Source organism: Ursus maritimus, unplaced genomic scaffold (assembly GCF_017311325.1).
Source record: "Ursus maritimus isolate PB19 unplaced genomic scaffold, ASM1731132v1 scaffold_17, whole genome shotgun sequence".
Taxonomy (NCBI): Eukaryota; Metazoa; Chordata; class Mammalia; order Carnivora; family Ursidae; genus Ursus; species Ursus maritimus.
The window spans coordinates 47,432,519-47,448,927 of NW_024424119.1; the positions used below are offsets into that span (position 1 = coordinate 47,432,519).

At 53.5% G+C, this 16,409-nt stretch overlaps 1 protein-coding gene across 4 annotated transcripts in view; it reads right to left on the reverse strand.

The window, feature by feature from the left end:
- Positions 1-370: 370 nt before the first annotated feature.
- Positions 371-16,409, reverse strand: part of TTLL11 (tubulin tyrosine ligase like 11) — a 222,707-nt gene continuing 206,668 nt past the window's right edge. For all 4 annotated transcript variants that reach the window (XM_040631834.1, XM_040631835.1, XM_040631836.1 and 1 more), the window contains one exon: positions 371-1,265. In XM_040631834.1, the coding sequence (XP_040487768.1) occupies positions 973-1,265 (293 nt within the window). In that variant the 3' untranslated portion in view covers positions 371-972. The remainder of the gene's footprint in view (positions 1,266-16,409) is intronic.

The window sequence follows — 16,409 nt, forward strand, 5'->3', positions numbered from 1 at the left end:
TCTGCAGGGCTTGGTTTTCCAAAATGCCACCTTTGGTGGCCTCTGAGTCTTCCCCTCTGAGGAGGGCTTCACCTGGGGACACAGATGGAGACAAGGAAAGGGTCTCATGGAAGGGAGGGCTCTTGCTCACACTGGCCCTCCCCAGGGTCCTCCTGTCCCCCCCCCCAAGCCCCTTTGCCCACCCAGGGGCCCTCTGGCCGCGCCTGCCACCCACCTGCTGGCCATGCAGTGGCGCCCTATTCGTGGAGGGGGGGGGCAATCAGAAGCCACGTGATTGTGCGACACCTGCTTTGGGGTCAAGGTCAAACAATACCAAACAAAATGACCTCTGAGGCTCCTGTCAGCTCTAAGACTCTCGGAGCCTTCCTTAGTAACTTCTTGGTTAATTATTTCTTAATTAATAACAAAGCGAACATCGCAGCAACAGGCAAGCTAAAGAAATAAATGAGGCCAGGCTGCTAAGTGCACCCGTGTAGCACATGACGGGGGCGGGAGACTCGCGTCTGCCCACCCGCTAGCGCCGCTCCATTTGCACAGCTCGCTGGTAGGAAATAAACATGATGTCCCTGGGACTGAACAGTGTTCTCTCCGAGGCCCCGGCGGACCCGGGCCGCGGCTTCCTCGAGTTCTTTCCTCGCCACAGCTCAGGCTGGGGAACGCGGGCGCCCCCTGCCACCAACGCAACAGTTTTACCCTGGTTGTTGCTTCCCGTGAGCCCAGAATAGAAGACGCCATCCGTCACGTTTTGGATGTCATACGTCCACCGACGACTCGCAATAGTTGGACCACCAAGAGGAAGGCGGGCGGGGGATCATCAGCCTTTCAAAGCACAGCTGAGCAGGACGTGGAGACAAGTAGGGGGCTCTCCAGCAGGAACCATCGGCAGCCTGCCCGCTCTCCGCAGGCCGGAAGCCCAGAGGGTTCTCGCCGGCCCTGAAGGGCTCGCTCTTCGTTGGCGGCATCGGGTGGCCCTCAGGACAGCGTGTGTCTGGAATGGGAGAACTTGGGGGCGCCGTTTGTGCAGGATGGGGGGTTGCCCTCTGCCAGCTGGGCCAAGGGGGCGGTCTCCTGGGGGGTGCCGCTGTCCGGGGGCCGGCCCCCCGACGTGCCGCTGCGGCCGCACACCAGGCGCTTTTCGTCCAGAAGGGACAGGTGGTATTCACACAGGTCGATCAGTGAGGCCACCTGCTCGTGGAGAGGCAGTGACTTGAACTTCCTCTGGGCCAAGTAAAAGAAAGCCTCCACGAAGGCCTGCAAGCACATGCCTGTGGACGAAGAGAGCGGCGTTAAGGGCGTGAGCACGCTGCCCCTGGGAAGGCCCGATTCCAACCCCCAGGCTTCTTCCTCACCCACTGCTCCCGTTCTGGAAACTCCAGCTTCTGCTCACCAGCTGGACATTCACAGCCATTTGCAGATTCAATCCCTTAATCGATCCTATGAGGTGGGCTTAATTCACACGGTTTGACAGTCGAGGAAACCGAGTCTCAGAGAAGTGGGGCTAACTGGGCAAAGTCACATGGGTGGAAACTGGGAGAGCTGGGATTTAAACCTAGCCCGAAGCCCTATTCCTCTGCACCACCATCAAACGCTCACATTAAAACCCAGCCCCTAACTTTTGTAACAGTGGGAAAAGTTAGCTACTCAGAGAAATCGGACGGTTTCAGATCTTGATAGAGGTGTTGGTTACGTGGGTGTGTTTGTCGAAACTTAGCAAATTGTACCTTAAGATTTGTGCTTTTTGCTATATGTAGATTTGACCTCAAAGAGTAAAATAAACCCGACCCCTTCTCTCTACCTGAAATGATATTCTAGAAGGTAACAGTAGTCCCCACTATGTGCCTGAAATGTTCTTCCCTTACTTTGCCTCAGAAGTTCCTACTCGTCCTTGGGATCTTAGCTCAAAATCTCCTGCTCAGTAAAACCTTCCCTGATCCCCGGATTAGACGTGGCCCCTTGGCACCGGCTTCCTGCATTTTCCTTCGTAGCACTGATTGCGGCTTGTTCAGTGTCTGTACAGTTGGTTCTTCAACAATCTCTATCTTCCCTGCTGGGTTGTGAGCTCGGGCTCGCCACTCCCCCCCGAGCGCCAGACACCCAGTGCTCAAGATAGAATACTGAATACGTGAGGGAGCGAACGGATGAACGAGAGAGTTAGCGCTAGGTACTTTCCAGACCTTGCTGCTAAGCCTCACGACACCTTTCTGAGATCAGTGTTATGTCCCACTTTACAGATGAGGAAACTAACATTCAGAGAGACTGAGTAACTTCCCTAAGGTCACACAACCAGAAAAGAGTGGCCCGCAAACTCAAACTTTGACTCTCAATTCTTTTTTATTTATTTATTTTTTTAAGATTTTTTAAAATTTATTTGAGATAGAGAGCAAGAGAGAGCACAAATGGCAGGGAGGAACAGAGAAAGAGGGAGAAGCAGACTTCCGGTTGAGCAGGGAGCCTGATGCGGGACTCGATCCCAGGACCCTGAGATCAGGACACTTAATCAAATGAGCCACCCAGGCGTCCCCTGACTCTCAATTCTTTTAACTAAGTTGTACTGCATGAAAAGTTCTGAGTCTTCCCAATGTTCAAGTAAAAATGAACCCCATGATTCTAAGTCCTGGGATTCCCAGGCTCCTCAGGGACGGTGACCCTCAGACTGGATGGAATGCCACACAGTAGAGGAGGCCGGCTTCTCCCCTGCTAATCCAGACCTTCCCAGTGGCCTTGCTTCCCAGCTCAGGCACGGTATCCCGCCGCGGCGGTTCTCGGGGAGAAGCCTGGCCTGGCTGTAAATCCTGGATTACATATGGGCCCTGGGATCCGAGAGCTCTTTTTCTGTCAGGAACTGGTGCTGAGCAAAAGGGTTGTTTCTTTGTCTCCTTCCAAGTCCATCAAAGCTTTTTTGCCTGGCGTTTCTTGATTCCAGATGCTCTCCAAGTCCCCTGCTCTGTTCGGCCCGATGGGAGGAGCTGATAAAGGGAACAGTAACCCTGGTGTAAAACCCTTTCGACGTAAACAGAGGCCTGGTGCAGACAGAGACACGGGGACAAGGAGGGCTCCGTTTGCAGGGACGGATATTTCTGGGGCGCCTGGGTGGCTCAGTTGGTTGGGCGTCCGACTCTTGATTTCGGCTTGGGCCATGATCTCAGGGTCATGAGATGGAGCCCTGTGTTGGGCTCTGGGCTCCGCAAGGAGTCTGCTGAGATTCTCTCTCTCCGTCCCTCCCCCACTGCCCCTCCCCCTGCACGCGGGCCAGCGCTCGCTCTCTCTCTGTCTCTCTCTCAAATAAGTAAATCTTTAAAAAAGAGAGAGAGAGAGAGAGATGGATGTTTCCAAATCACCAACGACGGGCTGGGCTCTCCTAGAGCGTGGGCATGAGTGTGTGGGTGTGCGTTCGTGCACGCGCGTGCGTTCGTCACAGTCGGTGCGAGGGGCAGATCCCAGCAGGGGGGAAGAGGCCAGGATCCATAGCCAGAGAAGCCCAGCGCAGTCCCAGCCCCCAAAAGTGTGCGATCTCAACAGCGCCACTCGAAGCATGGTGGGCAGACGGGTGCCAAGTCCAGGAACTGTGTGTCCCTGGTCTCCGACAAGATAAGGAGCCTGGGCCAGAATATAAATCACCGTCCTCATCAATCACATTGTTTCATGCAGATGGTAATATTTTGCAGCAAGTCTTTCTCTATAAAGGAAGCAGCAGGCGTTCACATTCTGGCTTAAGCCTCTCGTCCAGGACTAGAAGGAACAGTTTGCGGATTGCAGCTTTGAGCAGCTCTGGTCTACGGCCCTTTGCAGCTTTAACGTGCATGAGCTCGTCCAAAGCAGATTCCCGGGTGGGGCCTGAGACTCTGCATTCCTAACAATCTTCTTGGTGAGGCCCATGCTGGAGCACCTTTACTAAAAAATATTAGCTTCCTCCCTTATTATTTATATATTTATTTATTTAAAGATTTATTTATTTATTTGACAGAGAGAGACAGCCAGCGAGAGAGGGAACACAAGCAGGGGGAGTGGGAGAGGAAGAAGCAGGCTCATAGCGGAGGAGCCTGATGTGGGACTCGATCCCAGAATGCTGGGATCACGCCCTGAGCCGAAGGCAGAAGCTTAACGACTGAGCCACCCAGGCGCCCCTCCTCCCTTATTATTTAATAAGGCTGTGATTAAAGCTGTAACGCACAGAAAAAGACACAAGGACCTTTTTGGGGGAAAAGTATTATGGCTAAATCGTCTGGAGGAAAACGTTCTAAAATGAGAAATGAGACTGCATGGTTTTACTTGGTTTTCCTTTTGCTTGTCTACATTTCCTGATTTTCTATAGTAAACATACACCTTATTTTATTTTTTTATGTGGAATCTAAAACAACAACAAACAAACGAACAAACAAAAAGCAGAATCAGACCTATAAATACAGAGAACGAACTGATGGTTGCCAGAGGTGGGGGCGGGGGGACGAAATGGGTGAAGGGGACGGGGAGATACAGGCTTCCTGTTAGGGAATCAATAACTCATGTACCCAGTTTAAAAATATGCAATGGAAAATTCTAGAAGGTGGAAAGAGGCGGCGATGCAGGGGCAGCCACTTTTAATCGTGAGCACTTTGCTATTTGAATTTGAAGTTCCGTGCATGTATTACTCTGAAGAAAAGGCGGAGCAAACTTCCTGCATACCTGCTCTACTTCGGTAAAGTTCATATACGTGCAGGGAAAAACAGAAGCGGAAGTGAAGGGCAATGGACAGTATTGCCTCTTGCAGGAGCCGGGCATGCTGTGCCAGGCACTCGGACTCCCCAGTACGACTCTCGTTGTGCAGATGAGAAAACAGAGACCCGGAGGGACGAAATAACTTGCCCTCCGGTCACATGCTGGTAAGTGGCGGGGCTGGGATTTGAACCCAGGCCTCACGCACTGCTGATTCTGCATCTGATTCCTGGAATAAGGAATGGGCGAAGCGGGTAGGGCTTTGATGGGCAGAGACGAGCAGGGAGCGGTGGCCTGGGCCGAGAACAGGGAGGAGGGAGTAGGAGGTGGGGCGTGCGGCCCAGTAATAACCCAGGATGCCTGCAGCAGGATGGGTGGAGAAGGGCATGTCTGGACGAGACTGGAAAGGGCTGGAAGGCCAGGGGACGTGAGCCGGGAGCCACTGAAGGTGTCTGGGCAAAGCGAGCCGAGAGCCAGCTGTGGATTTCCACATACAGCCTGAGCTCATTCTCCAGTCATGGGGGGTCCTCTTTTGTTATGGTGATAGAAACTTTGTGGAATTTGCTAGTTTTATTCCTCAGATGAAATCTTGTGAGGGGGGTGGTGGCTCAGAGCCCTGTCCTCCCAGACCTTTCTCACCAGAAGTGACTCATCTAAGGGACTCTTGACTCCTCATACCCAGCCAAGCCCCATCCCTCCCGCTGCTCCAAAAGCCTGGTTCTAGCATCTTCGTTTCACGGAATGGGGAACAGTAAATGAGGCCCAAGTCACAGAGCCAGGGATGGGCAGGAGCAGGGCTAGACCCCAGGTGTCCTGACCTCAAACTGTACCACCACCACCACCACCACCAAAATAAGAAAGCAAACCAGATGCTTCTCAGGCCACGGCCTGGGGAAAGGGGCTGAGAGCCCCGCATAGTCTGCTCAACCCTACTGAGCTTGTCTGAGAGTCCAAAGGCCAGTGAGGGTTGGAAGAGGGACGCCCCACACTATATGACATGAGTACGTGGGTCGCTGGTTCCCACCATGGCCATGTGGAGGGGCCGTACGTTTGAGTTTGACAAGACGTGGTTCTTGCCTCTCATTTCATCAAGTGGCCCAGGAAATGGTGGCCGGCCCCGGGTCAGTGTTCGCTGTGCTTGAGAGAACCGAGAGTGTTGGAGCCTCTGAGGGGCTGGGGGCGGGAGGAGGCGGAGAATGGGAGGAGGAAATGCACTCAAGATAATCCCAGTTGCCTTCCGGGGGCAGGACTCCGCTGCCTTTTCCAGCTCCTCCATGGACAGTCCCCATGTCCTCTCTGGGTCTCTCTCCTTCCTTCTTACTGTTCATTATAAAACACAGCGACAATGCCAGCAGAAAGCACAGGAAAGCTCAGGAACGTCCCCCCTCTAGAACCTAAGTGTTCTCGACGACGGACCTTCTATCCACTCTCTTTGTCCACAGAAGATGTTCTTTCACTTAATTGTAATACACGTGCCCAAAACTTTGTACTTATTATGGCTGAAAATGATACCGTAAACATTTTTGTATGTTGCTATGCAGGCTTCATAACATGCTTTTAATAGTTGCATAATATTCCTTCAAGTCTTGCTCTGTATACCATTTCGCCAGGCCCCCCGCCGCCCCCACCGCTGGACGCTGGGACCGGTTATATTTCCTTCACTAGATGAGAAGACGACCATAAGCACTTGGAACATCGCTGTTTTTATTTCTGAGTCATTTATTCTCTTGCAATAAAACCCTAGGAATCTGGGTTTTTTATGGTAAGTCTGGTTTGGTAATTAATTTCATGTTGAAAATACTTAAACCTTACAGAGTCCTCCAATGGACCAAGCACATGAATGGGTAGTTCACTTACATCAGCAAGTAAGAGAGAAACTATCCAGTCCCCACCAAAGCCACGGGGCGCTATTGCTCACCCATTAACCAAAATGCAAAATAACGGTAATAGGGAGTTAGTGGTGAAATGGCTATGGACGTTTGAAAAGCAATTTGGCAAAAGTTTTAAGGGCCATTCAAATGCTTCAAAATAGTCCTTCCAAAGGAAAACGGAACGTACACAGTGGTATTCATCATCAACTCACTTATGCTACGGGGGTGGCGGGAGTGTAGGCTTCTGGGGTCTTTTTAGACTCTTCTTTCTACTTTTCTGTATTTTGCAAATAAGATAATGCACATTCATTGTTGATAATAATTAGAAAAAAATATAAATTATTTTTAAAAAAATACCCCCAACCTTTCCTCCAAGGTCTGGGGGTCCATGACGCTGGCCTTGGCCCATTCCCAGGTGGAGTCCATTGCCCTTCCTTGAGGCTTTTCCTTGTTCCTTGTTACATATTGGGACAAATCCATGGGGACGAGGCTGTCTCCCCAGCAGGACTGTGTGCTCCTTGAGGCAGGGACGTTGCCCCAGGCTTCTCTACATCTCCAGTGCCCAGGACAGCCTGGCACACATCAGGCTCTAATAAAGACCCATTTAATCCACGTCAAAGGACTGTGAACCTTTTCGCAAACTCGCGAGACAGGTGTTACTGTTGCCGTCTTCCAGGTGAGGCCAGCAGGGTAAGCCAAGCGGCCAAGGGAAAGACGACCTATGAAAACTCTTCTCTTAGACAATGAGCAGACTTCTGAACCCAAGATGGTCCAGCTCGGAGGCTCTGAAAGTTCAGAGGGCCCTGAAGGACTTGTGAAAACACAGGCTTCGGGCCCCACCGCTGGAGTCCCTGATTCTGAAGTTCTGAGAAGGTGCACTTCGACCACGCTCCCAGGTGGTGGTTACGAGGCTGCTGGTCCAGGGACCCCACTTTGAGAATGCATCCCTTCCTCCTCATCCTCCGTCCCACTGCCGAGTCTGGTCTGCATATACTCTGCTCCGAAAACCATCTGCAAAAAGTGGCCTAGCTGCAAAAGGACCTGCCCCTGAGCTTTGAGAAGCTTGACTTTGGGCTAAAAATGTCTGCATTTTAAGACAATCTGATTGAGTTATTTTTAAAATCGAATGATGGAGCTTTAAACCCATGAAATTTTTCCAGCTCTGCATTTAGTCCTCTCTTGGTTTCTGAGAAACCGCATATCCCCGGTTTCTCCCAGCATCGTCACTGACGGCTAAGTGGGGCAGAGCTCCGTTGCCCTCTGCAAGGCCTTGCCCTTCTCTAGCTGTACTGAGGAACCTGAGACCGGAAAGGTTCCCAGGCCAGGCCACAGAGGACCCTGTAGACCATGGTCAGACCCTGGGTTCCATGCTGAGAAAGATGGGAGGCCGCTGGGGAGACGGGAAGTGACGTAGTCAGTGTGGCTGCTGTGTTGAGACCAGGAGGAAGAGGCACAAGTGGAGAGACAGCAGGGAGATCTCTCAGGGTCTACTGCACTAGTCCAGGCAAGGGCCACCACGGCTTGGACCAGGGCGGGTGTGGCGGAGGTGGTGAGGATGACGAGCTTCTGCATGGAGCCTGAGGGCAGTGTTAACAGATCCGCGATCTGCTGGTGGGTCGGATGTGGGCGTGAGGGAAGTCAGGAGCCCTTAGGAAGGAGGGCCTCTAACAACCAGAGAGGACTGGCCTGCTCCTCAAGGCCTGTGGTTTTCAAATGTTTTACGTATAAAATAACCTGGGGATCTTGTCGGAAATACAGGTTCCGGGTCCCATCTCCCGGGGAGGCTGTGTGTGGGCCATGAGGCGCCTGAAGTTACACTTGTAACCGCAGCGTTGGTGACTCTGCTCCCACGGGAGAGCAGGAAACTTTGGGACAAACACTCCGTCGTGGTCATCTCCTTAAAGGCTCTCAAGGAGACAGTGGAGTAAAGAGGTGAAGAGCTTGGTCTCTGAGAAGCCTAGTGCGGGGCTAGCCCTGCTGTGGGCAATCAAGAGCCATGGGGGGTGCCCAGAAGAAACTTCCTCCTCTGAGATCCCACTGCCCGCCCCTCCCCACCAGCTTTGTCTGCTTGGACTGCCATTTACCATATACACGAGAGCCTGGGCGGCTTACCCAGCAGACACTGATTTTCTCACAGTGTGGAGGCTGAAAGTCCAAGATCAGGCTGCCAGCAGGTTTGAGTTCTGGGGGGAGCTCTCTTCCCGGCGTGCAGTCGGCGGCCTTCTCGCTGTGTCCTCAGACGGCACAGAGAGGGAGCCGCTCTCTGGTGTCTCTTCCCGTAAGGACGTCAGTCTCTTTGGATCAGGGCCCTGTCCTTATGACCTCATTTAGACTCAGTTACTTCCTCAGAGTCCCCATCTCCAAGTACAGTCACACTGGGGGTTAGGGTTTTAACAATTCCATAGCAGCCCGATTTCTCGGTTCTGCTACGGCTCACCCAGCCCTTGGAGACACTCTCCTACCACCACCCAAGCCTTTGGGATCCCTGAGCCGTTGAGGAGAACCAGCAGGAATCTTCCCCCTCTTCCCTGTTCCTCTGCCAGCTCCCCGAAAAGCCCCTCATGGCTCTCACTCGGAGATGGGGGCATCTCTCTGGTAACATTGCGGTAATGATGTGTCACCATCAATGTAAGGAAAATAAACACCACTAGTTAATAATTATGGAGCCCTCCTCATGGGCCAGGCCCTGAACTAGAGGCTTCAAGGACATTATTGAATCCCACAGAAGCCCTACACGGCAGGTGTCAACATCAGTCCCATTTTACCCTCAAGAGACTTGCCAAAGTCACACAACTGGAAGATGGCAGACCGTAGGAACCATTCTCGAAACTTCTTTACTCCGTGGTTGCTTCAAGAGCCTTCAAAGAGATGGCCACGTCGGAATGTTCCTTCGGGTCATTGAGAAGGGAGAGTTGAAGGAAGACACAACACCTGCCTGGCAGCGAACGAGGGACGAGCTCCGCCCTTCTCTGCCGGATGTCAGCAAGGAGGCACAGATCCGCACGTCCCTGCAAAGGGGCTGTGCCCACCTGCCTCCCATGCCTGAAGATAAGCTGTTGAGTATTTTTTTTGCAACTTTATTTGGGTTGATGGATGTCGCTGGAGAAAGCAGGCTTTGAAACATTCCGGATGTGGCCATATGCACGTCTCGCACCCGAGACTGTTGCTTGCACATGGGGACGCGGCCCCTGACAGAGCATGGCCTCATTCTGTCAATCAGCGGGCGAGGGTGGGTCCACGGGCTCTTTCTGGCCTCAAAAGTCCTCTGGTCCCCATCCCCGGGGAGGGGTCCTTGCACACAGGACTTAATGACAGCACTGATGGCCGCTTTCCAATGATGCCATCCTCTATTCTGGGGCTCAAGGACGGAAACAGCAGTAACACCTCGCCAATTTACAAAGCATCTCTGTTTGCTCCTCTGGTTCTCCGGGTGATGTTGAGAAGAGGACGCTACGACAAGCCTGAGGACTGCAGACCCAGAGAGGCCACGTGGCTTGTGAGGGTGGTCAGGGCAGCGTTAAACCCATGCCTACCTGACGCTCAGACCCCCCCCCACCGTTTGTTCTGCATCACGCTCTTCTTAACATCTGACACTCATGTATTCTTTTACACCCTACAGAACACATTTGCACAGATGATACAATTAAACCCAAATCATTGTGGACAGCCGGGGAAATTGTCCCAGACTGAATAGGAGATACTTCTTCCCTCTCAAAAATACCTGAGCTTCCTTGCTATAATTCCATTTCAAGGTATTGGTGTGCTAGGCGGGGCCAGCCGCTTGCCAGTTCCTTCTCTCTTTCCAGCCTTTAAATCTTTCTTATTACCCACCTAGAATAGATGTTTCTGTCTGATAGTGAAATTCTAAATGTGTAAGTATACAGGCTTTCTGTTTGGAATCGTCGGTAGGAAATAAAGCTGAATGATCTTGACTGGAATTAGCTTAGTGATTCCTATCTGGGTGGTGGAATGTTCCCCACAAGGGCTGTCTGTGAAGCCTGCACCAACTCCAAGGTGGTGAATTACCAGAACCTTCCTTCCATTCCTAGGGCAACTTGCAGCCCGGCTCCCGGTCTCCTGCCGTGCAATTCCCCCAGACGTGAGTGTGGTCTCTCCAGGCCAGGGCTGGGGTCTCAAAGGACTCTGCTTCGGGAGATTGAAGGGGGACATTTCCCACGAGACAGCATTGGGCTCATGGGACAGTGACCGGGGGTCAGATGCACTGGTCTGGGTCCAGCTCTGCCGTGTACTTGCGGCCTCGTCTTTAGCAAGTGGTTTCACCTCTCCAGACCTCCGTTTCTGCATCTGTGAAGTGGGGACATCACACCTTTCCGAAGTGGCTTTTATAAGGCACCACCCAGAGAAAGCCCAACCCGGAGCTTAGTAACAGCTGCCCGAAGCCTCAGGCTCCCTCCCCACCTGGATTTCTGAGCCCTCGCCATGTGTCCTGCCCTGCTGTCGTGACATTGGTTTCATTTGCTTACAATATGGGAGACAACTGATTGCTTCTGTCCACACTAGAGTGTCGTGAGGCCAAGGTGTCTTCGCCCCCATCTCCAGCAGCCACAGAGCAGAGGCTCAACAGTTGTTTGTGGAATAAATGAGCAGATTGGCTGGGACGACAGGGAGGAAAGGTCATGCAGGGGAGTCAGGAGACTGGGGTTCTCAAAATGGTCTCTGTCTCTGCAGGGCTTTGAACCAGTCATCTCCCTTCTCAGGCCTCAGTTTCCCCTTTTGCAAACTGGGTAATTTCTTGGGACTCCAAAAGCATTGGGAGGGATGAATGTTTAAAAAATGGTAGTGACAAAAATCACTTCTCGGGGGCACCCTGCCCCCCGGGATTCACACTGTGCATGCTCCCTGCACACTCTTATAATCTCACGGACCCTGAGCGGTCCCGCCACCTGCCCAAAGTCGCACTATTGGTCAGTGGCCATGCTGGGGTTCCCACCACTGACTGCTCTGCACCCCAAATCAGACGGAAGCCTCCAGAAGGCTTGTCCTTTCAGGGAAGAAAAAGAGCGCCGCTTCGCTCCCGCCACGCCCCGCCCAGCGCGAGAACAGAACAGCACACGCCCAGTCGTTGTATTTACCCATTACAGTGGCGACCAGTCACCATTACCTTTGTCCTTGTCTGGATGGAAAAATTAGTAAGTGTCAGGAATGAACCATAAATAGACCTTGCAGGAAAATCGTGCTCGCCGGGAGCCTGCGACACCCAGATAACAAACAACCAAAGTCGAGAGCAGCTCCCTAATCATTTCGTTAGGCACAGGTCACACTGCTGGGCAGCGCAGAGTGGTCCGAGGTCCCAGCCAGCGTCACGGGACTCCACCACGACAGACGCAGGCTGCTGAGTCACTGGCGGGGACGATGGGCTACAGGACCCGTCACCGCTTCCTGCAACTCCCTCGAGCGAGTCCAGACTTTTCCTGTGGGATTAATGGCTCCAGCAGAACTTTCTGAGGCTCTACACTCACTCCTCAGCAAGTGGTCAAAACCGCTGGCTTGGAAAGGATTTCGGAGATAACGCAATCCAGGCCCTTACAGGACAGTAAGACTCAAAATAAGAAGAATGAATATGAGTAGTGCTTAGTAGGACCCAGACACTGCGGGGAGCTCTTTAGGGGCCCCTCGCATTTCACCCTCAAAACAGAATCTGGGTGGTGGATGCATATGTAACCCGTGGGCTGTTCATCGGTGTTTAACGACATAGAAAACTGCTTTTGTCTCGGGTTCTGTTTGCTAGCTGGGCGCTGCGGGCTTCTGGGGTGCACGGAGTACAGGCATTCAGGCAGAGCCCCACAGCCTGGAGGTGGGGTGGGGATTCAAACCCGGGCTTGTGAATCTGCCCTCTCAGCGCGCGGGTCGCACCAGCCTTACTCCGAGAGGCAGGGAGGGGCCACAGGTGACGCAGAAGCACTTTCTAGTACTTTCTGTCCGCCTGGAGTTGCCCTGTGAGATTCCGAGCCATGGCTGCCCTCCCTGGCGTTGCTAACAGTGGGCATCTGGCCCCCGCCTGATCTTCTCCAGAGGCGGGGTGCGCATCGCCTCCCCAGGAGAGCCCTTCTCATCGTGTGCTCTCTGCTCACTGCCTCCCAGTGAAACGTGCAAAGCCCCTACCGGTCTCCCCGCTCGTAGAGCAAATCGAACTCTTCGTCCCCACGGCAGCCTGGCTCTAGAGGGTTTGTCTGCCAGCAGCCAGGGCGATTCAAGTCCACAGACACTGGCTGACACCCACCAGGTGGCTACAGAAGTGTGCAAGCCCTCCTCTGTCGGAGAAGAGGGGAAAGCGTGTGCGTGTGTGCGCGCGTGTGTGTGCGTGTGTGTGTGCTGGGGAGTGGGTAGGGTCAGAAGGCAGAGGAAGCAGCAGAGAATTGTGGCAGAGGTGGGAAAGGCTGCAGGGCGCCTGTGGGAGGAGAGGTGGGTGGTCTGGAGTCCGTGCCTGGTGCCCCCAGCTCGGCAGCCTCTCTTCTCCGCAACAGCGCCCATCGGTCATCAAACACACCGGGCTCTGGCACTGGTTAAAGGCTGTCTTGATAGTGCATCTCACCTTTCTAGCTCTGCTCCCAGATCAGCCAGACTGCCCACAGGGATGCTGTGTCTGCCCCTCAGTGGGCTTCCATCCCTCCCCCTCTAATGGAACTGCTCCTGCCAAAAGACTGGGCATCTTCCGTTCCCCTTCTGTTCCCCTTCCTAGCTCCCTCTGCAGCATCTGTCAACGGGGAAGCCTCCCTCCTTAGAGTGCGTTCTCTGTATTTCTCTGATGCCCCACTCTCTGGCTTTTCTTTGTATCTTTCTGGTGACTCCCAGCTCAGGGGCTCCAGTGTTCTGCTGGCTCTTCTCTGGTTCGTGGGGTGTGGGGTCCTGCAGGGCTCTCTGCCTGGGCCCGGGTCTCTCCCTTCCCGTCATTCATTCCCCAGGCTTTAAATATCTGCCAGGAATCAATGTTCCAGTTGCTAGCTCCAGGCCAGATTGCTTTTTTGCGCCAGGATATCTCATTCGCCTCTCCAAGAGCCTGTTAGAAAGGGATCTCCTGGTCTTCCCTCTCCATCCTGCTTTGCCTTAAATGTACCCATTTCGATAAATACTATCTCCACCCACCTCACTGCTCAAGCCAGAAGTCGGAGAGCCATTTCTGAAACTCCTCTCCCACAGCCCGCATCCCTCTTCACCATCGCCAGCCACCCCCACCAAGGCCATGGCTCCCCTGGCCTCCCAGCAACCTCCCCCTGGTCTCCCCGTTCCCAGCACTGCCCCTTCCAGCACAGCCTCCAGAATGACCTTTTAGAAACACACACTCTGCTGTCATGTCCCCAACAGCATTCAGAGCAACATCTGCTTCCTCCACCTGCTCAGAGCCGCAGCGCGACCTCGCCCCTCCCACTTCTGCAGCTGCCCCACCCCCTCATGCCAGATCCCCCTCTCTGCCTGTGTGCCCCCCTGGCCCCCCCCACTGCCAGATTTTGTTCCCTAGAACCTACTGCACACTCTCCCACCTCCGGGCTTTTGTCACTAACCATTCCCTCTGCTGGAACATTCTTTCCCTCAGTCTTCACCCCCTTAGCACTTAGACCTCAGCTGCAACGCCCTGATGGACAGATCTCCCGGAACCACCTCCTTAATCTATATTCGGCCTCCTCTGCGAGTCTCCTTGAAACTTAGTTATTTTATCTCATAGAGCTCATCACATGTAAATACAGGTTTATTTCTGTGTTTCTGTGTTTAATCTCTGTCTGCCTCTGCTACCAGACTGTCAGGGGCATGAGACCGAGGTGTCCTACGGGTCACTGCACACGCGGTCACTAACATGAGTACACTCACTGAATGAAATGTATACACATGACACACGGCACAAAGCAGGTGTTTGGTGAGCGTTCATTCTCTCCTCCTCTCCCACGGCTCGGGTCACCGGCAGCATGCTGCAAGCAATCGCACCGGCTCATGTTCAAAGTCAGGCTCTGTCTCTTACGTGCTGCTAGGTGACCTTGGCTCATTCCCTTCACGTCTGGGCGTCTCAGCTTCTAGCTACCCTGCCCAGCTCTTGTGGCGTTGCAATGAGAAAATACAGATGTAAGGGGCCGGGCCTGTGCTGGGCACATGAGGACACCCCAAAATCTGAGCTTCTTTGTTTCTTGTCTCTAGGCAATCAGAGGGGCCAAGCCTGGCAAGTGAACTGTCTGCTGCCCTGGTGGCAGGCTCAGACTCTCCACCCATTGTAGTGGTTTCCAAAAAAATGGGCAATCTGGGGGGAGATAGGCCACCCTAACTCGCCCGTTGAAGGCAGCCCTCTTCCCTGTGCCCCACGTTCGCCTCCAGTGAACTGGTTGCACCTTCTGGACTTGACAGAAGACCAGAGTCCGGAGCCTTGGGAGTGGGGGTGCCCACTCACCAAGAGGATCAAGCCTGGTCCACAAGGAGAGACCCTCTGAGGAGCTCTGAGGAGCCCGCCTGTCACTGGGAAAGGTGATGGGAGGCAGATCAGCGTCAAAAACAAGATCGAGAAGTGGGTTTCAGCTTGACTCACATTAGGAATGTCACTTCAGAGCACAAATGAGGGAGAAGAGAAATGCTCTTTTATGCGGGAGTTTATTTTTATCACTTTGTCAGAGAGAAATTGCAGCCCCGAGGGCACTGGAGCTGCACAGAATTACCCAAAACATTAACATGCAAATTGCCTTCTTTAGAGAAGGTAATTTTATTAGTGCAGGAAACGTTCCTTCCACTGCACTCACACTCAGGAGCAGCGCTGTCTGGGGGCCAGTTGGGGCCACCACAGACGGAGGATTGGGGGGTCCCGAACTCGGTTGGGGTTCTACTACCTGCTATACTTGGGATCACACCTACAGTGTTATAGCCGGTTACCGTGGGTGAAGCCTGTGTAGACAGCAAGTGACTTGTTCAAGATCATACAGCGTGAGTGGCAGAAGAGGCAGAGCTGAGGTCACGTGTCCTGTGTCTAGGTAACCGGGTGAGCAACAGGGACTCACAAGGGTCCGGGAAGTGGCCACTCTGAGAATAAGGAGCAGTGACGTTCCATCCATCTCTACGTTCTTTCATTTATTTGCTTACTTACTCATCCTTTCCCTAAGCTTTCACTGCGCTAAGCCCTGGGCCCTAGATGTGAATCAGGCATGGGCTCAGCATCCACTGGGGGCAGGTGGAGAGGGACACAGACATCCACAAACATCACCAAGTAAGGGGAGGGCTTCTGGAGGGCTGTGCCAAGAACAGACAGAGCACAGGCTCGAGCAGGACTGGCTGGCAGGGAGGCAGGGAGAGGGGCCTGGAGGCCCCACAAAGGAGGGTCTCACGTGTGGGCATCGTCCAGACAGTCAAGGAAGAGCAGGGTATTACAGGTGGGGAGACAAACAGGAGCAGAGGTGCGAACGGAAGCATGTTGGTCTGTCTCAGAATAGCCGGGGCAGCTGCTGCCAGGGGTGTGGGGAGGGCAGTGGAGCTGGGATGAGCGGATGGGGTTGCAGGGGATGGCGAGGAGGCTGGCCAGGCCCATCTCAAAGGCTGAAGGGCTCAGATTTTATCCTCAGGTGGCCAGCAGACCCTGCAGGGTGGGTTCAGAACAGAACGGCGTTCCCCTGAGACTTCGGGAGGGAGGGGGGTTCCCGAGGCCTGGAGTGCCAGAATGACAGAAGGTTGTATGAGGCTGCGCTTACATAAGGCTTCCTCCTCCCTTCACAGACGTGATCAGTGGGGAAGTGTGGGCAGAGACACCCACCTGCTCCCAAGAAGAAAGCACCTCAGTCATGTAAGGTCTCGCAGAACAGCTCAGGTGCACACCCTTCCCCACCCTGCATTGGTTGGCAGCTACATCCTATGAGCACGGGG